The 25,161-nt window shown below is 33.1% G+C and overlaps 2 protein-coding genes and 1 long non-coding RNA gene across 3 annotated transcripts in view; 2 read left to right on the top strand and 1 right to left on the bottom strand.

The window, feature by feature from the left end:
• Positions 1-25,161, top strand: part of LOC127737205 (uncharacterized) — a 544,729-nt gene that overhangs the window by 462,631 nt on the left and 56,937 nt on the right. The window lies entirely within an intron of this gene.
• LOC127699188 (uncharacterized) lies at positions 519-5,757 on the top strand. The gene is made up of 3 exons (XM_052202941.1): positions 519-899; positions 2,558-4,881; positions 5,466-5,757. The coding sequence occupies exons 1-3, from the start codon at positions 632-634 to the stop codon at positions 5,505-5,507; spliced, it is 2,634 nt and encodes an 877-aa protein (XP_052058901.1). The 5' UTR covers positions 519-631; the 3' UTR covers positions 5,508-5,757.
• Positions 17,641-24,780, bottom strand: LOC127699218 (uncharacterized). Its single transcript, XR_007981133.1, has 3 exons — positions 24,699-24,780; positions 24,100-24,180; positions 17,641-18,237 (listed from the first exon to the last, which is right to left on the bottom strand). It is a non-coding gene; the product is annotated as an uncharacterized LOC127699218 (long non-coding RNA).

The raw sequence follows: 25,161 nt of genomic DNA, 5'->3' as shown, positions 1-25,161 counted from the left end.
CATATTTATTACTACACTTTCGGCTTGGTTCATGTTACAGTATAAGTATACTATACGGTAACATGCATATGCACATTAAGAAAAAACTAGCATATGCACATTAAGAAAAAAAAAAAAAAATCTTAGAGAAATTCAAAGGGAGCAAGACCAGGTTCAAAATATAAAATGAATGAGTGATAAACAAGTGTGATCTTTTAATATACTTAGGATTCATTTATTGTTGATGGTATCAAAATTAATTTTCATGGTTCAAGAAGATTTTTGGTTTTGGGTACCGAATTTCCTGATTTTGCATATTCTTTTATCAAAGTAACAAGCACTTTGAATTTTGCCAAGTATTTGAATAAGTGGTTTCCTTATGTAAAATGTATAAATATAATGAGAAATCGATAGTACTTTACTGAAAGCTATTTATATGTTGATTGCTGTCTATCAGATTTGTGTGAGCTGTTATATGATTGCCATTGTTTGTTGGTTCAGGCCAAGTATTGCAAGAGTTAAAGAGACTCCCTTTTGAACCTGCAATTTTTATTCAAGTTATCAAGAATAACAAAAGAAAAAGAAGTAATAAAATAACTTCAAAATAATATGGTATATCTTACAGGCCATAGATAGATTGGGTAGACAGCAAATGAAGCAGGAGTGTGATCATTTGAAAACCAGACCTCTAGATCAGACCAACCAAGAAATAATGATAGACATCAAACGTTCCAACAATGAAATCCGGGAACTAAAAGAATCATTTGAAAGTCTGATAAAATCTCATGAACTACTACAAGAACACCATACAGAAGTAAAGAAATCCCATGAGATATTAAAGGATGACCATAGGAAAGTAACAAAAGAAATGGAAACAATAAAGACTTCACAAAAGGATACTGTACCATGGAATATAAGAGGTAAACAGTTTGAAGAGACTGGGGGTACATCTACTCAATATCTTTGGAGATCAGATTTTAATTGATTCCTACAGGGAATGTGATTAACCATCTCTATTGTTGATTGTTTGATTTCTCTAATTCTTACTCGATTTATCCCTTTCCTGACCTGTTGATTATTTTTATTTAATCAAATAGTGGTTCGTTTGATCTCAGTTCTTCATTGGTCAAAATTCCATTATGACGTCAAATTTTCTTGTTTTCCTCTGAAATTCCTATTGTGAGGTCATGAAAAAAGGCGACCATGCCTGAGACGTCACGTAGAAAGAACACATCTGTATTGCAGGTCGTTTGAAAAGAAGAATTAAGGTTGTCTGTATATCGTCTAAAATCCTCTGAGAAACAGATTCCACCACCAAATCTCGTGTGATACGATATTTATCCACTCTAAACAGTTAAATTTTAAATATTAAAAACGCTCGGCGAGCCTCGCGTTTTAAATTTGAAAATTTTTAAACTGTCTCGAGTGGATAAATATCGTATCAAACTCGATGCAGTGATATAATCTATATTTCTTGGGTAGATGTTAGTAAAGGTTGTCATGTTGATAACTTTTTATGTTAGAGGTTATCAACACGAGAGATCAGGTAAGTAGTTTGAGAGAAATCAATACTTGGAAGTCATCTAAATACCTTTCAATGAAAGAAGACAACAGGGAGGTGAATTTGATAGCATGAAATGTCAGAGGTTAACACAGTGAGGTCAGGTTCATATCTTGAAGATCAATATTTATAGGACTCTTGGTTGGTAAGAGGTAGAAACTTTTGGATTTTCAAATTAATCAGAATGTAAAATCTGGTAATATTGTTATCGAGTAAGTATATTACGTCAGCTTTTTGAGGCTGTTTGTACCTTTATGGTTTTGCATAGCGCAATATTTTAAACTGTTATGGTAGATGCTTGATTTGTAACTTTCTCATTACTTGGCGTCCCTTTTACCTCGTCGTCTGTTAACTTTAAAAAAATCTTCTCATTTATCAGAGTGATTCCGTTATACATGTTTAATGATGATTTTGTTTACCCTTTTGTGTTTGCGCAAACATTAAAGAAAATAGACTGTAATAAACAGACGAACATTTCAGCACTACCAGATCAACAAAAAAGACATTTTGTCATAAATTCTATTCTAGTTCACAATATTGGAGAGTGTCCATTGTTGAAGATGCACATTGACCTTCATAAGTAACACAGGGTCTTTGAGCCTCTAGTTTCTTAAGGCTGGCATTTGTCAACTTTATAGTATTGTGTATCAATTAAACAATACGTAAAATGAAATAAAGGATTTTGTAATTGGAATTATGTTGGAAAGAGAGAAATTATAAACAGCAAAATTGTGTCATTGTTAAGTATCGCAAAGTTAAAAATATTCCAACACTATATGCAAACTCACAACATTCAAACATAAAATAAATAATGATAAGAATGAATGTTTAAGAAGGTTATAGAAGTAATCAGGAAAACGTTGGATTACAAGAAACAAATCATTCCCATATAATTATACACACATAGTAATACAGCAGTAGAAAACAGGAATCCCGCGAATAATAATGAATCGACAGTATGTTATCCAGATATTTCTGTGTTAGTAAGGATACAATATTTCTTTATTTATATTACAGCAAGAATTAATGATACATTTAAAGAATGGAAGGACAATGATGATACGATGTTTATAAATACAAGAGCTGCCCAGTATGTACTCAAATGTATAAAGGAAAACAGTTGTGTAACTATAACGGCTAGTTCTGGTGTAGGAAAGACAGCAACACTCCGACACGTGGCTTTACGGATGGTAGAAGAAGGATATGATGTACTTATAGTCACAGAGCCAGGTGACATTCTGAGGTTTTACAATCCAAATAAGAAAATTTTGTTTGTTGTTGATGATTTTTGTGGAAACTTTTCACTTGACCAGAGTGACATAAAAAGTTGGGAACCAATCATGGAGGATATAAAACAAAATCTTAATCAAAAACAAACAAAAATACTTGCAGCATGTCGGTTACAAGTGTACCAAGATGATAAGTTTGATTCTTTATCAGTTTTTAAGTCATGTGTATGCAACATGTTATCAAGGAACATTTGCTTGTTAAAAAATGAAAAAAAATCAATAGCTAAGTTGTATCTCAAAGCAAAAGCCTCCGAGATAAGTGACTTTTATGATCTTTATGACTGTTTTCCTCTTTTATGTAAATTTTACCATGATAATCCTGAACTTATTATTACAGATTTCTTTCAGAATCCGTATTCAATTTATGAAGCAGAGATTAATAAGTTTCTGAAGAAAGGGCTTCACGCTAAATACTGTGCTTTGGCTTTATGTGTCATGTTTAACAACAAATTAAAGGAAGAAATATTTATAGAAGAGATAAATAAAGAAACCAGGACTATTATAGAGAACACATGTGAGGCATGCAGATTAGACAGGGGAACATCACGACTTGTATTACAGGATGAACTAGAATCACTCACACATACATATATAAAGAAAGAACAAAACAAGTACAAAATTTTACATGATAAAATATTTGACTTTTTTGCTAAGATCTTTGGACAAAAAATAATCTGTTGTTTGATAAAGAATGCAGACAGTGGTTTAATCAAGGAACGATTTGTAATAGAAAGAAAGGACGACATGGATCAGTTTATCACTATTATACCTACAAAATATCATCTGATGTACATACAGAGATTGATTGATGACTGGTCAAATGGAAAAATTCAAGATGTATTCAGTAACATAAATATGAAGATGCCTCTGTTCACACAGAAATTTCTCTGCTATTTTTATACACTAGATATATCTTACCAGAGACGACTGGCAAACATATGTACAAATAATAATCAGACACCAATAATGATTGCTTGTAATCATGGTCACACAGAAATGGTAAAGATGTTGTTAGAGAGAGGAGCAGAATCTGATCATAATTGTTCGTCTCTCGTCTTGAAGGCTTGTCAACGTGGTTATACAGAAATATTAATGATTTTGTTAGACAAAGGAGCACACTGTAATGCATGTGACTCGATGGGTCATTCACTTGTAATGAAGGCTTGTGAATATGGTCATAGAGAAATAGTGAAATTGTTGTTAGACAAAGGAGCAGACTGTAATAAATGTGATGATCAAGGTAATTCTACTTTAATATATGCTTTTGGAGATGGTCATATAGAAATAGTAAAGTTGTTGTTAGACAGAGGAGCAGACAGTCATAAATGTAACAGGAGGGGTCAATCTCCTGTTATGAAGGCTTGTGATTATGGTCATATAGAAATAGTGAAATTGTTGTTAGACAGAGGAGCAGACTGTAATATATGTGATGATGACGGTAATTCACCTGTAATGTATGCTTTTGGAGATGATCATATAGAAATAGTAAAGTTGTTGTTAGACAGAGGAGCAGACTGTAACAAATGTGACAGGTGGGGTCAGACACCTGTAATGAAGGCTTGTAAACAAAGTCATATAGAAAGCGTAAAGATGCTGTTAGACAGAGGAGCAGACTGTAATAAAAGTAACAGATTGGGTCAGTCACCTTTGATGAAGGCTTGTGAACTTGGTCATACAGTAATAGTAAAGTTGTTGTTAGACAAAGGTGCAGACTACAATAAATGTGATGATGATGGTAATTCGCCAGTAATGTGTGCTGTTGGAGATGGTCATATAGAAATAGTCAAGTTGTTGTTAGACAGAGGTGCAAACAGTAATAAATTAAACAAGTTGGATCAATCACCTGTAATGAAGGCTTGTGATCATGGTCATACAGAAATGGTAAATTTGTTGTTAGACAGAGGAGCAGACTTTAATACATGTTGTTATGATGGTTCGTCACTTGTCTTGCAGGCTTGTAAGCGTAGTTATATAGAACTAGTAAAAATGCTGTTAGACAGAGGAGCAGACTTTAATAAATGTGACAGGTTGGATCAGTCACCTGTAATGGAGGTTTGTAAACGTGGGCATATAGAAATAGTAAAGATGTTGTTAGACAAAGGAGTAGACTGTAATGAATGTTCCTGGGGGGGCCAGTCACTTATAATGATGGCTTGTAAACATGGTCATAGAGAAATGGTAAAGTTGTTTTTAGACAGAGGAGCAGACTGTCATAAATGTAACAGTCGGGGTCAGTCTGCTGTAATGATGGCATGTGAACATGGTCACACAGAAATAGTAAAGATGTTGTTAGACAGAGGAGCAGACTACAATAAATGTGACAGGTGGGGTGAGTCATCTGTAATGAAGGCTTGTAAACAAGGTCATACAGAAATAGTAAAGATGTTGGAGTAGACTTTAATAAATGTGATGAGTATGGTATTTCACCTGAAATGAAGGCTTGTAAACATGGTCATACAGAAATAGTGAAGATTTTGTTAGACAGAGGAGTATACTTTAATAAATGTGAAAAATATGGTATATCAGCTGTAATAAAGACTTGTGAAAATAGTCATACAGAAATAGTAAAGATGTTGTTAGACAGTGGAGTAGACTTTAATAAATGTGATAAAGATGGCATATCATCTTTAATGGAGGCTTGTGAACATGGTCATACAGAAATGGTAAGGTGTTGTTAGACAGAGGAGAAGACTTTAATACATGTTATTATGATGGTTCGTCACTTGTCTTGCAGGCTTGTAAACGTGGTTATATAGAAATAGTAAAGTTGTTGTTATACAAAGGCGCAGACTACAATAAATGTGACAGGTGGGGTGAGTCACTTGTAATGAAGGCTTGTAAACATGGTCATACAGAAATAGTAAAGATGTTGTTAGACAGAGGAGCAGACTACAATAAATGTGATGAAGATGACAGATCACCTTTAATGGCGGCTTGTGAACATGGTCATACTTAAATAGTTAAAATGTTGTTAGACAGAGGAGCACACTGTAATAAATGTGACTGCAGGGTTCAGTCAGTTTCAATAATTGCCTATGCAAGTGGTTACAATGATATAATTGCCATGATTCATCAAGATTCCAGTCAGAAAATAGTTTGAAATTAAAGTTGAAACAATTAAAGCCTATTAGTAATGCTATGTTTATATTTAAACTTGTGTGTGGTATATTTTAATACCTGTTACTAGTATATTGAATATTTGATATTCTACCTTTTTTTCAAGAGACATACTAGTTATTGCTGATATTGCTTAACCTTTTAGTGATATGTATATTTAAATCGGTTACAACTATTTACAAAATACAAATTTTATGACAAGAAATTTAAGTTAAAGGGACATTGTACTATGATAAAAAAAATTGCTATAACTGTGCAACAATACATGTAATAGTAAAAGGGACATTGTACTATGATGAAAAAATTAGATATGTTTAACATTTTTTGATAGACAACTGTAATTAGGTATGTTACCATAGTAGAGAGATATGTTTTTATTGTAAAGAATAATATGTTGATATAGTATAGTTATCACATATGCTTTTATTATAAAGCTGCATTTATGTTGATAGACAAGCTATACTTGATAAGAATATTTATTTATAGTCGATGAAATGCACATATGAAACATATTGTATCTAGATATTACTAGTTTAAAAGATATGTTCTTTTGAATAGACAAGTTAAAAAGATTAGAATATTTACTTATCGTAAGTGAAATGCACAAATATAAAACATATAGTTCTATTATAGAGATACATTACTAGTTTTATACAATATATTTCTTTTGTTAAGTGATTTATGATTATGGAGAAAGACTAAATATGCCACTATTGTTTACATGATCTCATTAAAAAAGATTTGGCAGTACTCTAAATGTAAATCAAATCAATGGTCACAATATGTAATTTGAACAAAGTAACGTTCAGGAATACTAACTATATTAAATTTTTGTGTTAGTTTCCATCCAACTAAATAATGCTTAACTTGACTAAAAATTGAAAAAAATAAATATTTTTAATAAATTTATAAAAATATTGTATGAAAAGGTTCTTTTTTTCTTGACAAAACATATTATCTAAAAATTAGTTCCTCAACTTTGGAAAATTTCGATTAATTCATTCTTTTTGTTTATGCTTTGTTTCCTTATGTCATTTTTGTCTTCTCATTCTAACTTATCAAAGTTAATAAAGGTTAATCATAGATTTTATTTTTGTTTAATGTATTTATGTGTTCTGATGATTGATTGTTATGCTCATAAATGGGCACCATAATTGACTCAATAAATAATTTGTAGTTTGTATTGATGTTTTTACAAATTAAATGAAGATAATTTGCTAATTATATTTCAACAGAAGAAATTGTTTGTTTACTTTCATCTTTAAGGTTTGGATATCTCTTCCAAGTTTGTATTATGTTTTGGATTTCTCAATACTGTGAATACAAATATGTTCGTGTGTATCAATTTTCAGGTGATAGAGGAAATATTGAATTTTCGTGGACACTTGATTTCGTGGTTTTGTCAAAGTTTTCTCAAACAAGCCTATGGGAAATTTCAACATCGTAGAACACTTACACTACAAACTGCTCAGAGTCTGAAAAGACCATATTTTGTGCTCGACCAGTAAAGTCCAGCACAGATTTTACTCGACTAGACTCCACATTATCTCGACAATGCTTAACTGTACTCGACTTGGGTCTCGATTTTACTTAATAAGTCTGATTCAGTACATGATAATCTTGGTGTAGTCTGAAATGGTCTCGACCAAGGCTCGACCAGTCTCCACCTGTCTTGACCAGTCTTGACCTACAAATGTAGCCTTGACTGGTCTGAATCAGCCCATCTAACTAAATTGAATATTGATCTTACAAAATTCCAGGTTATTTGGTAGTTTGGTTCATTGCTGTGAAATTAAAGAATTTAATTAGAAATGTAATAGGTAAAAAAAACTAGAATTTTCAGTTATGATTTAATTCAGATAGTCATCTTTAATTATTTCTGTAACTTTTTCAAATCAACTTTGATTTTCATAAAACTCTACAGCTATCTCAATTATACATTGATCTTACAGAATAACAGGTTGTTTGGTAGCTAGATTTATTGCTGTCAAATTTTAGGATTTAATCAATAGGTAAAAAAAGCTATAATTGTCAGTCGGACTGAATTCAGATAGTCAACTTTAAATTTGTTTATTACTTTTTCAAATTAACTTGGATTTTAATAAAACTATACAGCTATCTCAGTTGTATATTGATCTTACTGAATTGCAGGTCGTTATGTAGTTTGGTGTATTGCTGTCAAATTTAAGGATTTAATTAATCTAGGTCAAAAAAGCTAGAATTTGCAGTTCGGACTAAATTCAGATAGTCATCTTTAAATTTTTTTATAACTTTTTTAAATCAACTTGGATTTTCATCAAACTATACAGCTATCTCAATTATATATTGATCTTATAGAATGCCAGATTGTTTGGTTCTTTAGTTTATTGCTGTCAAATTAAAGCATTTAATTGATAAGTAATTAAATAAGCTAGAATTTTCAGTTCAGACTGAATTCAGATAGTCACCTTTAAATTTGTTTATTACTTTTTCAAATCAACTTGGATTTTCATAAAACTATACAGCTATCTCAGTTGTATATTGATCTTACTGAATCCCAGGTTGTTATGCTGTTTGGCATATTGCTGTCAAATTTAAGGATTTAATTAATCTAGGTAAAAAAGCTAGAATTTTCAGTTCGGACTAAATTCAGATAGTCATGTTTAAATTCTTTTATAACTATTTCAAAGCATCTTGGATTTTCATCAAAATCTACAGATATCTCCATTATATATTTATCTTACAAAATACCAGGTTATTTGGTTTTTTGATTTTTTGCTGTCAAATTTAAATATTTAAACTATAGGTATCTATTTGAAAATTTTAGCCTTTTTTACCTATTAACTAAGTCCTTAAATTTCACAGCAATACACCAAAATACAAAATAGTCCCTTATCAGTTACTGTACTGGCATAAAATTCTAACTTGATCTATAACTTGTCATGGTGTAAACTATATAACAAAATTCAAGTCAAATTAACTTCTGTCAATATAATCAAGCATGACGAAAAAAAGTGAGGAAAACTGATTTTTTTAGTGAATTTTCTAAGTCTAAGGACCATAGCTCTACACAAAATTATTAGACTGGACCAATAGTGAAACGAATCTGTAACTAGTCATGATAAAAATATAAATCAATCGTCAAATCAATATCTTTAAGCATGACCAAATAAAATGCGGAAAACTGATTATTTGAATGAATTTTTAACTTCGAGGACAATAACTCTGCATTAAATCGTCAGACCCGAACAAAATTCAAACATGATCTCTAACTTTTCTTGATAAAACAATACATCACATATCAAATGAATATCTTCAAGCATGATAAAAAATGTGGAAAACTAATTTGCTGGACTGACGGATGGAAAGACAGACAGACGGATGGAGTACAAACCTAAAGTCTATTGTACAGTGGTTATAAATAATAGGAATATGAACTGAATTTTAAACTACAATTTACTTATTTTTGCATGACAAGTTTGGGTGGCATCAACTGTTACACAATTACCCTGATTTTCGACAGAAGCATATTTCGTTCACATTGATTCTTTCCAGAACATCCACATTTGAAAAAAATCTTGACCATCACAAATGGAAGACAATTTAACGCCTGTCGAACAGATATGCAATTGTTAATTGATACAGATTTTAAATCTCTTATTTTTTCCTGGTAATACGTTTCATTTTTATTTTCCTCAACTATAAGAATTAACTTTTGTGAGTAAATTTGTCTTGATTTAGAGACATATCTACCTGAGTCATTTTTCTACAGTATGTCAGTTGTTTGATGAAAATTGCTCATTTAGTATTAATATTTAAGGCTAATTTAACCTCAAACTCTTTGAGTGTAACTGCAGTAGGCTTTTTTATAAGAATTTTTAAATAAAAAAGAATCACCTTTTTTACAAATTCACTGAATTTAATCAGGGAATCTGTAAAAAAGATCTTAATTATTTTAGTGATTTTGTAAAATCCCTAGTCAAAATCAGGGATTTTATAAAATCACTAATCAGTTCAGTTATTATACAAAATCCCTGAAATTTCAGGGATTTTACAAATTCACTGTAACATATATACTATATCCCAAATTATAATAATAGATGTATTTCTAATATAAGGTTAAACAATTTCAGTGATTTTGTTGGCTGTTGTAAACCTCATCAAAAAGATAATCATATAACTATTGAATGTAACCATGAAACATATGTAGTTTTTTTTTTAGGAATTTAGGAAAATCAAGTTTAAAAAAAAACACATGCCAAACAAGAAGCACCTTAATAAGGTTTAATTACCCTCAGTATAGGTGTGGTTTTTAGGTAAAAGAATTTTTTTTTTAACAAAACTTTAAAACTTTAAAATTAATATAACAAAATTATTATATAAGATAATTTGATTTAACTATCTCTATTTGATCAATCTGAGAATCATGTAAGGATGTAAAAATCTGTTTTTATATATATCTTTATTTTATTGTTGCTGTTGTCATGTCAGTTAAAAAGGAATTTATTTTAACAGTTAAAATTTTTAGTTCTCATTATGTTTTCTGAATTCTGTTAGTCACCGTTAAATTTTTTAATAACTTTTTCAAATTACCTTGGATTTTCATCAAACTTTTCAGCTATCTTTATTAAATATTTTTCATACAGAATGCCAGGTTGTTTTTGTATTTTTGTGTATTCCTGTCAAATTTAAGGACTGAGTTAATAGGTATAAAAAAGCTAAAATTTTCAGTTTTTACTAAATTCAGATAGATACCTATAATTTAAATATTTAAATTTGACAGCAATAAACCAAATTACCAAATAACCTGGTATTTTGTAAGATAAATATATAATGGAGATAGCTGTATAGTTTGATGAAAATCTAAGTTGCTTTGAAATAGTTATTAAAAAATTTAAACATGACTATCTGAATTTAGTCCCAAATGAAAATTCTAGCTTTTTTTACCTTGATTAATTAAATCCTTAAATTTGACAGCAATATGCCAAACAACATAACAACCAGGGATTCAGTAAGATCAATATACAACTGAGATAGCTGTATAGTTTTATGAAAATCCAAGTTAATTTTAAAAAGTAATAAACAAATTTAAAGGTGACTATCTGAAAACAGTCTGAACTGAAAATTCTAGCTTATTTAATTACCTATCAATTAAATGCTTAAATTTGACAGCAATAAACCAAAGTACCAAACAACCTGGCATTCTATAAGATCAATATATAATTGAGATAGCTGTATAGTTTGATGAAAATCCAAGTTGATTTGAAAAAATTATAAAAAAATTAAAGATGACTATCTGAATTTAGGCCGAACTGCAAATTCTAGCTTTTTTTGACCTAGATTAATTAAATCCTTAAATTTGACAGCAATACACCAAACGACCTGGGATTCAGTAAGATCAATATATAACTGAGATAGCTGTATAATTTTATGAAATTCCAAGTTAATTTGAAAAAGTAATAAACAAATTTAAAATTGAGGATCTGAATTCAGTCCGAATGAAAATTCTAGCTTTTTTTACCTATTAATTAAATCCTCAAATTTGACAGCAATAAATCAAACTACCAAACAACCTGGCATTCTGTAAGTTCAATGTATAACGGAGATAGCTGTAGAGTTTTATGAAAATCCAAGTTGATTTGAAAAAGTTATAGAAATAATTAAAGATGACTATCTGAATTTAATCAAAACTGAAAATTCTAGCTTTATTCACCTATTACATTTCTAATTAAATTCTTTAATTTCACAGCAATGAACCAAACTACCAAATAACCTGGAATTTTGTAAGATCAATATTTAATTTAGTTAGATGGGCTGACTCAGACCAGTCAAGACTAAATTTGAAGGTCAAGACTAGTCGAGACAGGTCGAGACTTATCGAGACTGAGTGGAGACTGGTTGAGACAGGTCGAGATCGGTCAAGCCTTGGTCGAGACCATTTCAGACTACACCAAGATTATGATTATCAAGTACTGAATCAGACTTATTAAGTAAAGTTGAGACCCAAATCAAGTACAGTTAAGTACAGTTAAGTACTGTCGAGATAATGTTGAGCCTAGTCGAGTAAAATCTGTGCTCGACTTTACTGGTCGAGCACAAAATATGTTCATTTTAGACTCTGAGCAGTTTGTAGTGTTACATTCGTTGATCACCTTTCTCAACTAAAGTTGTGCAAATTGTGCAGTAAAATTCGTACCGTTAATATTATCACCTGACCTGATGTCACTACGAATCATTATAAGGTCATTAGTAGTAAGAGCATGATAGACATTATAACGTGTACATTCGTGAGAACATGGTAGACTATGTTCGGTCTACAGTGAGTATGCGATAGATATTATTAGGTCTACAGTAGAATATAATAATCAATTACAGGTCTACAGTAGAACATAAAAGTCATTATCAGGTCTACAGTAGAACATAATTATAGTCATTATCAGGTCTACAGTAGTGAGAAAAGGATAGTCATTTAAAGGTCAATGATAGTGAGAACATGAAAGTCATCATAAGAATTATGAGAAAAGGATAGTCATTATTAGGTCTACAATAGTGAGAATATGAGATTTATCATAAGGTCAACAGTAGTCATAGCTTGATACGTATTATAAGGTCTTTAGTAGTGAGAACATAATTGTCATTATCGTATTACCTCCTATACATTTCTACGAATATGATTGGTATAAAGCAACCGCGTGGATACCGTGTATATTTCATATGGGGTTATTGTTGTGGTTTATTTCAATGCACGGTTGATAGTGGTGTTATGTCCTTTTGTAAAATCAACACGGTGTTGAGTAAAGATCTGAAAGGTGTTTTAACAGACGAAGAAATTGATGATGAACGATTGAAATAAATTCATAAAACACATTTAAAGCAAACAAGTTGTTATTGTTGGCATTTTTTGTCTCGCCTTGACGGAGTCAAAAAGCGAGACATAGGTATTCTGTCATCGGCGTCGGCGGCGGCGTCAACAATGTATTAGTTTGTGATTAGGGTCTAGTTTATGGTGAACCACAAGTGGCAGGTCAATCATATTTGGTATGCAGTTGTATTAGCATTGGCACATCTAATTTCCATGGAGATTATTTGGCCTTGCCCCCTCAGTCATGGTCTATTGACTTTGAAACTTTTGCTTATTTTACATGTATTAGTTTGTGATTCTGTCAGTTTATGGGGAACCACTAGTGGTGGGTCAATGATATTTGGTATGCAGTTGTATAAGCATTGGCATATCTCATTTCCATTGAAATTATTTGGTTCCGCCCCCTTAGTCATGGTCTATTGACTTTGAAAATTTTGCTTAATTAACATGTATTAGTTTGTGATTAGGTCAGTTCAAGGGGAACCATTAGTGGTAGGCCAATGTTAATTGGTATTCAGTTGTTTAAGCGTCAGCACATCTCATTTTCATGGAGAATATTTGTTCCCGCCCCCTCAGTCATGGTCTATTGACTTTGAAACTTTTGCTTAGTTTACATGTGATTAGATTAGTTTAAGATGAACTGCTAATGTTAAGTCGATGATATTTGGTATGCAAATTTATTGGCATTTCAAAGTATTGTTTCCATGGAGATTATATAGTCCCTCCCCCTCTTCATGGTTCATTGACTTTGAAACTTTTACATAGTTTACAAATTAATGTTTGTGTTTAGGTTTGTTTAAAGAAAACTACTTATAATAAGTCAATGGTATTTGTTATGCAGTTGTATTAGCATTGGCACATCTCATTCTACATGGAGATTGTTTAGCCATGTACCTCAGTCATGGATCATTGACTTTGAATATTTGCATAACTTATGTAACACGTTAAAGTATTGCTATTTTATAATTTCAACATTTGCATAACCAAAATTACAAGACATATCTCTGTGATAACAGTTTATTTGTATAGACCAATGGAAGTTGGTTCTCAATACTAAGTATTGAGGACTTGGTCACTTTGATAGGCCATTAGTCTAAATACCGCATGTTAAGGTAGTCAATCCCTTACTGAAAAAATCAGCCTCCTGCAAATAGTTGCTGCAGGTCTGCTGCGAACTTGCTGCAGACTTGCAGCGAACACAGAGTGTGTATTTGCAGCATGTTTGCTGCAAATACGCTGCAGGTCTGCTGCAAAGAATTTACCATGCAAATGAGTGTTTGCTGCAGACCTGTTGCAAACATTTATATGCAAATGAGTGTTTGCGGCAGACATGCAGCAAACATTTTTATGCAAATTAATATTTTACCTTCGTGTTTGCAGCAGACCTGCTGCGTGTTTGCTGCAGACCTGCGGCAAACATTTATATTCAAATTAATATTTCTCCTGTGTGTTTGCTGCAGACTTGCAGGAACTACATACATTATACAGTTAACCAATGTCATGTTGTGTACACATCACAATATCTATATTAATTACACAGCGAATTCTGAAAAAGTTAGGTTACATACAAACATATAATAATTCAAATACTTTATCATTTGCAAAATTATCATAGCAAAAGTTTATACCTTTGAGAAATTAATTTAAAGTTTTTTTGTTGCTCAAGTACGTGCATGACGTATTTAGAAATACAATTATTTTGTACAGCTATTTAATTGATATTGTCACATAATTTAACTTGAACTATAACAACATATTTTTCATATGTTATAATCTCCAAACATACTTGAGAGTACTGTATATTTGTTACTTCCACAGTTTGAAAATGTTTTTTCAAACCTTCAAGTTCGCGATCATGCAGGTATTTGTGAAGGGGACGAATTTCATATGTTTAGACTTCTGCGAACAATTTGTACTTACAAGTAATGTCTTCGAAAACTAAACTTTTAATTTCCAACCTAATATGCTCCCTGAATACTCAAATATAACATGATTCAAACACCATCAACATTTTCAAATTTCAAATCTTTATCTTCCAGGAAGTTACCAATAGGCATGCTCAGTCATTTTATGTAATTCTTGCAATGCTCTTGCAAACATATATAATTGTCAAAGATTTCTGCAATCTAGCTGCGAACATCCCTTATATTCTGGTTTTTCCTGCGATCTTACTGCAAACATAATTGTTTCTGCAAACTTGCCGCAAGCTTGCAGCAAAACGCTGCAATGTTTGCAGGAGGTTCGCAGCTAGCTGCAAACTTCTGCAAACATTATTCAAAGGGTTCCTGCAAGCTTTTTGTTTGCAGCAAACCTGCTGCAAGTCTGCTGCAGACCTGCTGCAAACATTTAAGTTCTGTAAGGGATGAGATAAATTCGTTGCACGGTGTATTGGGAACTTAATACTATAAATATGGGACATTAAATTCTACATACATCGTATTCGGTTACTAGCACACTATGTAACTAATATTATTAGGTCTACACTAGAGAGAACGTAGTTACTGTATAAAAAAAAAGAAGACCATAAGTCACCATACGGCCTTCAACAATGAGTAAACCATACCACATAGTCAGTTATAAAAGGCCCCGAAATGACAAAAATAAAACAATTCAAACAAGAAAACTAACGGCCTGATTTATGTACAAAAATGGACGGAAAACAAATATGATATACATCATTAAACGACAACCACTGAATTACAGGATCCTGACTTTGGACAGGCTCATACAGAATGTGGCGGGGTTGAACTAGTTTGAAAATGCGCCGACCATCCCACTAACCTGGACAGTTATGTAACAGTACAACTTAAGGACAAAGTATACAAATCAGTTGAAATAGCTTACCTCATCAGATCGATACATAGCAGAAATACATCTAACAAAAACAGAGTGTACGTGGCACTGTTCTTATACATTCCCACAACAAAGAAACACCAAGTAAAGATCTGAGAGTACTCGCAGTTACTGGTAGCTAGTTCAAAGCCAATAACAAATAATACAAAAAATCATGCATCTAAGACTATAATATCAATCAGTATAATATTCTTGTTGCTTTGAAACATTTAAATACAAAAGTACTTAGGTGGGTCAATATGTGTAATTCATTTCAGGTAGGCGACAATGGTAGCATTGTCTTCCATTCCAGTCCATATCGTAATTTTGAATATGTATGATGTCTCGTTTGGAAGCTCAGATATTTTCTTAGACTTCGTTAAAATTCGAATGTTGAATGTTGAAACGAATGTTGAATGTTGAAAACGGATGTTGAATGTTGAAAAACGAATATTGAATGTTGAAAACGAATGTTGAAATGATGAAAACGAATGTTGAATGTTGAAAATCGAATGTTGAAAACGAATGTTGAAAACGAATGTTGAATGTTGAAAACGAAAGTTGAATGTTGAAAACGAATGTTGAATTTTGAAAATGAATGTTGAATGTTGAAAATCGAATGTTGGAGACGAATATTGAATGTTGAAAACGAATGTTGAAAGTTAAAAATCGAATGTTGAAAACGAATGTTGAATGTTGAAAATGAATGCTTAAAATTTTTTTTTTTTAAATTGAATGTTGAATGTTGAATGTTGAATATTGAACCAACTTGACATCCGTATTTTAAAGTACTTGAATACATGAGCTATATGTCCGATCAAAACAATCACAACAAACAAATTACGAGAATTCACGAAAACAAAACCAGACACAGAAAACTACGAATTGAGCAGCACGATTCAGCTAACAAAAGAAGATAAAAGATATAAAAAAAAAACATTTTTTGTTTCGATTAACAAGTACTTGAATACATGAGCTGTATGTCCGATCATTAAATACTCATATCCAAAACATGTACTCATATTTTGCCAAAAATTGATAGACAAGGATGTATAATAAGTATTTGAAAACATGAGCTCTATGTCCGTTTAAACAATCACAACAAACAAACAAAAAATAAAAGATATGTCACAGTGAACCGGACATACACCAAGTTATCGTGATGGCTAATATCAGACAGTGACTTTGATACCACTTTTATTAACTGCAAATACATATTTATTTCAACATATACAAATATTTCAACAAATTCGGAAAACAATTACATTCATTCATAACTTAAATATAAAGCCACAAACTAAAATGAGACGAGAACTGACGGACTAATGAATTCGACAAAGCACTTTAAAATTACGCCGTGAATTAATATCGCCAATAAAACAATTTATAGCTGTAATTCAGTAATTTTGAACTTTACTATAAAAATATGTAAAAAGTACGGAAAAGCCGTATTGTATCTTATTGTAGATTTTTATGATAAAACAATCATAATATTTCCATATAACATTTAATGAATGAAATTCTATCGAGAAACTGTAAATAAAACTTTTCAAATAACAAAATTAACTAACCTGCAAATATTGCTTTAGCATTTAAGCATCCACACAGAAAGGCAGTTATTCAGTTAATGAAATACTAAATATCTATATATATAAGGCGTACATTTATTTTTCCCGCGTGCGTGCAATTATATTTTATTCTATTTAAATCGTTCAGGTGTGTAGTGACGTGTATATGAAATTGTGCAGTGACGTGTATTAGAAATGTCGTCAGTCTCAGTCAAACGTCATAATGAGTATGATGAAACAGAAAATTGAATTAATGAAATAAATGAACTGATGAATGACAAACCAACATTTAATTGTACACATAAATACGACGGTGACATATTCCCCCACCAAAAAAAAAATTCATCCCTGAATTATCGTAGAATGTATATCGGCAAATACCCTATACAAAATATTTATAAATTCCGCTCATTTTATCCATCGTGGCTTCCATATGACGTGCCCATGAGGCACTCAATGACTGAGTAGGATGTACTCCATCAACTAACATTGAATAAATATAACGAATTTTACTTTTACACCTCTTATGAACAAAAGCGTGTAAGAAAGGGGTTACAACATCATTTTCTAAGTTCCTCTGTACAATATATGTATTCACTGAGTGTAAAATTATATTTAATTGTTCCTGCATTCTCTCGTAATCAGACTCATATTTCAGGCGGACAGTTTTACCAATAAATTTCCTGTGAGTGTTCCATTTCTGGAAACTCATTGTTGTTATAGTTGCGAAAACAACTTCACATCCTATATTTTTCATACGTTTCTCAACATCTGACATAGCTTCTTGTATAAGTGCAACATGATCCTTCTCTAAATAAAGATATGATTCTTCATATTTTTCGTTCTTGATACGCACCAAAGAACATATATCTGGAATCCCGGCAACAAAATATACTATCTTAGGATGAACGATATTATGAAGTCGTTTTTCAGCCAAACTATTCAACCTATCATAAGTACCACCAGGAATAATGTTAACCTGCTTACAATCTACCTGGCTCATGCTACTACCACGACTTGACGCAAAAATGTAAGAACTACTATACATACCTGGAATGTAAAACAATACGTCTATGTACTAACACTGTTAATTTATCAAACTTTCCGATCGACCTCTCAATATGCTCAGGTGGCCACCGCCTGTGCATATCAAGATTATCGAGCAAAAAACTTCAAAGAAAACAGCAATATACAAGGAAATGTAAAAACAAAAATAAACAAAAATAAGTACTTTCCCTAAAAATACAAATAATCACCATAGCGATCTGGCTTCCTAGACTGTCTAGATGTGCGACGTAAAACCGGTTCATTGAACTGTTCTACAGGTACATGTATACTTTCTGGAACGCTACTTACCTCGTTGAAAATATCTGAATTCTGAGCAATTAATGAGGATTGCTCATGCGTTAATCTACTACTAGTATTAAGTGTCTCATCAATATGTCGACTCGAGAGACCCGTAAGTGTTCCATATGTAGAACTTGCATTACCTGTTCCATTACTCAAATTTTGAATATCTGAGTCATGAGTTTGATTCCTTTGGGATTCCGAAGCTATTGGACTCAATGGACTAAACTCTTCAGCCGAGGGATTAAGAGAACTACTTGGTATGGCCTTGTACTGACCTGGTTGTACAAAAGGCATTAAAGCATAATCAGAATCAGAATCGGACTCATCTGAATACTCATGAATACTTCCTGTACATTCCGTATCTTTTACAGATTCTACAATCTGTGACTCATCGTCGACTCTATTGGATTCACTTGTGCACTTACTATTTCTTTCTTTCTTACTGTGATGTACCAACTCTTCGGTTGGCAAAGAATAAATGGGTAACAGTAGATTCCTATGCACTGTCTTGGTCTTCGACTTACTTTTACCATACTCAGGTTTTATCACATAAACGGGGATATTATTATCAGGTTGAGATACTACAATGAAAGGCTCTCTATTCCAACGGTATGCTAGCTTTTGTCTACCTTTTATATGTATGTTCTTGAGAAGAACTCTATCTCCCTTCTTCAAAACTGAATTTCTCACCTTTAAATCATACCTGGTTTTATGTCTCCTGCTAGCTTTCTCTGTAACTTTTGCCGCTGTCTTGTAAGCATACTGCAATCTCATTTCTTACTGACTAGCATACGATTCATGACTCTTACCTTGAGATACGTCTCTATCAACGCCTAGAAAAGCGTCGATCGGGAGACGAGGATGCCACCCAGACATTAAAAAATGAGGGCTGTATCCCGTACTCTCGTGCTTTGTAGCATTATAGGCATGTACTAAAGGCGGGACGTAACTTTTCCAATCTGACTTCTGTTCGTCGTTCAAGGTTCCAAGCATGCTTTAAAGTGTGGAGTTAAACCTTTCGCACTGACCGTTTCCACTTGGGTGAGCTGGGGTTGTCCTTGATTTCTTTATACCGGCAATTTAACATAGCTCACTAATGACTCTGGACTCAAAGTTTCTGCCTTGGTCGCTATGTATACGTGCGGGAAAGGAATAATGTTGAATGAAGAACTCCCAAAGGCATCTAGCCGTAGTCTGGACTGTCTGATTCCGTGTAGGAATTGCCTGGGCATACCTTGTAAAATGATCAGTTATTACGAGTATATTTTCATAACCTCCCTTTGATTGTTCTAAACAGAGAAAATCTATACAAATCATCTCCAATGGTTGACTTGTCTCTATACTTACTAGTTCAGCAAATCTACTACTCTTAGTTTTCCTTAGTATGCAGTTGCGACAAGTCGCCACCTTACCTTCTACGTCCTTATTCATTCCAGGCCAATAAAATCTGGAATAGACAAGATATAGAGTACGATCCCTGCCTTGGTGACCAGCATCGTCATGTAAACCTCTCAAAGCAATATCCCTGTAAGCAGCTGGTAAAATAAGCTGATATATAGTCTCATCGTTAAGTTTACTTACCGTATAGAGGACTTCTTTCTTAATTACTAATTTATCCCAGTCGTAAAGTAACTTGCGTGTACCTAAAGGTTGCTTACCAATTTCTCTCTTCGTAGGTTTATGTCCTGCTTTTTTTAATTCAAGTGCCCTCGCTATATCTTCGTCTTTCTTCTGCTCTACAATCCAAGAAATGTCTGAAAAGGTATCTAGCTCGGGGTCATCCTTATCGACTATACCTTCCAGAGTTTGAGACATACAAATGCTCTCAGCGGGTGGACAGCTGGAAGAAACTAAAATAGCCTCGCATATAGCTTTAACAGCATCGCTAAATAATTCCTGATGGTCATAATCAATCATTGACAAACTGTCGGCGTCAACGTTCGACTTACCACTCCTATATACCAAACTAAAATCATAATCTGCTAACTCTGCTATCCATCTCTGGGATGTAGCGTCTTATTTGGCTATACCCAAGACATAAGTAAGCGGATTATTATCCGTGCGGACTTCAAACTTATTTCCATAAAGATAGTCTCGAAATTTATCAGAAACCGCCCTTTTCAAAGTGAGAAACTCTCGTTTATGGGCCGGATACAGCTTCTCCGCAGCACGTAGCGCTCTACTAGCATATGCTATTACCCTTTCGATACCATTCTGGCGTTGATAAAGTATGGCGCCTAATCCATCACCACTGACGTCTATATTCAAAATGAATGGTAGACTATAATCGGCAAAAGCCAGAATAGGGGGACTAGTCAATACCTCTATCAGCTTTTCTCTGGCAGCTTGCTGTTCATCGCCCCATTTCCACTTCATTGGCTTGGGTTTATTCTTCTTCTTAGATTTCTGTTTCTTGTTTGTTTGGTGTCCTACCAGAAGATCATTTAGTGGTCTTACTATTTTAGCATAATCTCGTACGAACTTCCTGTATGTGAATCCTAAAAATCGTCTGAGACCTCTGACATTCTTTATTTCTGGCCAGTTTCGTACCGCCTTTACCTTTTCTTGGTCTGTTTTAATTCCCTCTTCAGAGACAATAAATCCCAGGTATTTAATTTCTCTCCTAAAGAACTCACACTTACTTCCTTTTAGTTTAGGCCATGCTTCTTTAATCTACTGAATACAGACTCTAGTCTTTTCATATGCTCTTCAGCTGTCTTAGAAAAAATCACTATATCATCCAGATATATTAGGCATTCTCTCAGATGTATCTCACCCATGTATCTCTCCATGAGACGCTGAAATGTCGCACAAGCATTGGTTAACCCAAAAGCTAGCCTGTGTTACTCATAAAAACCTAGAGGACCGAGACTAAATGCAGTCTTATAACGATCAGACTCTTTAAGGTAACACTGCCAATAGGCCGACCTAAGGTCAATTTTACTAAAATACTTACTTCCTGTCAAACAATCTAGTGTCTCATCTATTCGTGGAAGACTTTGGGCATCACGAATAGTCTTCTTGTTCAATTTCCTAAAATCAAGACAGAATCGAAGACTTCCATCTGGTTTCCTCACAATTTCAACATTGGAAGAGTAGGGACTAGAAGATTCTTTTATGGCCCCTGCTTCCAACATTTCCTTCAAATGTTCACGGACCTCTTCGTACAATGACGGTGGTATGCGTCGATATGGTTCCTTAAAAGGAATGTTGTCTGTTAATTTAATCTCATGTTCCACTAATGTAGTGAACCCTAGATCCGTTGGTCCTGTAGAAAAGATCGACTTCCACTTAGTTAACAAACCTTTTAATTGTACTTTTGTACTGTCAGGCAAGTCCTCTCTGACGTTAATACCAAGTTCTTCAAGACTCTCCTTACCTCCATTAATTGTCTCAGTATCTGACAATGTATGTTCATTAAAACCATCACGTACAACAGTAACTCCACTTAACTCACAAAGGACTGTTTTAGGTTTGATAACAACAGGCTTTGCTGTTATATTACAAATCCTAACAGGTACTCTCTGTTTACCGCTACCTTTGACTGATACTACTCTGCGACAGACAACCACCTGATCTGACAACTCACTCAAAATAGAGCGGTTCTCGGTTACTAAAGTCTCAGTATTTGCGTCACCTTTTAGCTTCACTATTCCAGATATGGTCATTACTGATGAAGGAAACAGTTTAAACGGTCGTTTATTGGAAGAACGCACCACTCCTGGACTGACGAAAAGGCAACATCCCACTGTTTTGGTATCGAAATATCATCATCAAGACAGTGTACTAACTCCATACCTAACCGTAAAATGTTTGTACCAACTATAACCGGTACTTTATCTGTATAATCAGACCTAGGAACAACCAACATAGGAACATAGAAAGACTCGCCATGAAGAAAAGGTATCTGGACCTCGACCTCAACATAACCAATATACGGCAGTTTCGAACCACCAGCAACACTGACTGATAACTCAAATTCATCCAAATCTTTAACTACGGGGACAGGTTTCATCAACTTCAAAACATGATCAGAAACTGTTGAAATCATCGAACCACTATCAATCAAAGCTTTACACTTCATCGAATTAACCTGTATAATTGACTGATTCTCCATACCTACCATTCTATCTAACAAAGATTTAGTCTTACTTAATTCTGATTTAAATATAGGGCTATACTTACTTTCTAAGTCTCTAGTCTGCCCTGCGACAGAGACTAGCCGAAGTTTAAATTCTGATTGTGATTCTGAAATTTGTTATCTGTTCCTGACTGTCCTCTGTTACCTCCTCTATAATTATTACAGCCCCTTCCATTACCTCTATAATTATTATATCTACCTCTCTGTGTACCTCTATTATTCCAATAATTACCTGAACCTTGTGGTTTATTGTTTTGTTTATTCTGTTGATCATCACCTTGAGAATCTTTAACTTTCTTCAACTCACCTTCGAAATTATCTAGCCTTTTATTAAATGCATCTAATTTCTGTATAAGTACATTCATATCTGATGCAGCAGTAACTGGTTGATGTGTGACAGTAGTTGTAGGCTTAGAAGCAACCAAAATTTGAAGCTCTAGTTCAATTGCTCTTACCTCTTTCCTTAATTCATCAAAGTTTTTGAAAGTGTCATATTTGTATCTAGTAGCATTTGTCAGTGCAGAATCCCTGATACCTGACCAAAACTTTGTTCTCAACATATCATCTCTAACTTCTGAAGTTAATTTACCTTTATCATATGCTTTCTGTAATATACCCTCTAATTTCATACCGTAATCCGCCACTGATTGACCCTCTTCTGCTTCTCAGTATAAAAAGTGTCTCATTTGAATAGACATTTCCGTAAATACCTTCTAATTTTTCTAGAATATTATGTGGAGTAGCAGACTCAGGAAGAGTAAGCAGGATATTACGGGCTTGATTTTTCAAAGAATTTCTCATACACTGTACTATGATTAACTCCGGGTACAAGTTTTCTCGGAGCAAACATTTAACTTCAAATTTCCACACGTCAGATGAAGCTTCACTCTTTGCATCCCCATAGAAAATCGGTAACCGTGGTCTTTGGTACGTTGGTGTATTACCAGTAACGTCATGAGTGTGATTTCCCAAATTAAAACTAACTTTCGGTTTCACCTGATCATTTAGACCTGAAAAATCGTGATAGTCTTTCTGAAAGGGGGAGGGGGGGAGGGTGGTGGTCTGGACGGAAGCTTATCAGTAGGTGGTTTCAGAGTACTAGTAGTATACCCTGTCGGTATGCTTCCTTCTTTCTTAATCAACGGGTTACCATAAGATATAAGTCATACTCCTCATTAGTAAGCACTTTATATTTACCATGTTTAGACAAAAATGCTATCATTTTTGCATTATCAGTCTCTGTCATATAAGTTCATGACCTTTAATATTACCCTCAGCTTCGGTAACAGATGTGTTTCCATCAGCCATAATCAAAGCAGAATACTCAATGTATAAAACGGAACACAATACAAAACGTAAACAGACACATAAGATAGACAAGACAAATAATGAAAATGATGATGATGAAAATGTCAACTTACCGTCAAATGATCTAACGTGCATGTGAAATCTGACAGTGCAAGCACCAGGTGTTCATGCAACAATGCACACAAAAATGCAAACTGAAAAATATAAGTAATAAGATAAATTATGACATCTTAAAACAAATATATATGTAATACTCAACAAGATAAATAATATATAATACTTGTAATCAAATATTTCTAGGTAATTCATGTTAATTATTATGATTGTTATTCTTAAATTATTTAAATATCAGTTCCAATCTAATAAAATACTGTCTGGGTTCAATACACTATTGTTTACTTCGTTGATATCAAAACCAGTCGAATCCACCGCGGAATGTGTAATGAAATTGACATCTGTGATGATTATAAACACACAACGAAAATATGTACTATATAGCTACTCAACTGGAACGTTATCGACACAACACAATATATAAATGAATGAATTTATATTTCCTTTTGTTATCGGTGTAAAATTAAACATTCACCAAATTAATACACTCCATTGGTTTGCGCAAAATATGAATATTTTCTAAACATTCATTACCAATATGCCATTATATGTTTTCAATCCAACTCCGGAAATTGTTTACAACTTTTTCACTATATACCTCAACAGCGCTGTATACTTTTGGATTATCGTGCCGCCGAGTAGATATCTTGATGAACTGTTATCCAAATAAATTCAAGTACGGGACAGATTCTCCAACAACTCTAAACTAAGAAAAACCGTGGCACCAAAACTAGGTCATTTCTCTCTCTGAAGGCTGCATTTGTCACAGTGAACCGGACATACACCAAATTATCGTGATGGCTAATATCAGACAGTGACTTTGATACCACTTTTATTAACTGCAAATACATATTTATTTCAACATATACAAATATTTCAACAAATTCGGAAAACAATTACATTCATTCATAACCTAAATATAAAGCCACAAACTAAAATGAGACGAGAACTGACGAACTAATGAATTCGACAAAGCACTTTGAAATTACGCCATGAATTAATATCGACAATAAAACAATTTATAGCTGTAATTCGGTAATTTTGAACTTTACTATAAAACT

This window comes from Mytilus californianus, unplaced genomic scaffold, assembly GCF_021869535.1.
Source record: "Mytilus californianus isolate M0D057914Y unplaced genomic scaffold, xbMytCali1.0.p SCAF_4, whole genome shotgun sequence".
In the NCBI taxonomy this organism is placed as follows: Eukaryota; Metazoa; Mollusca; class Bivalvia; order Mytilida; family Mytilidae; genus Mytilus; species Mytilus californianus.
This window is presented reverse-complemented; position numbering and strand designations above follow the sequence as displayed.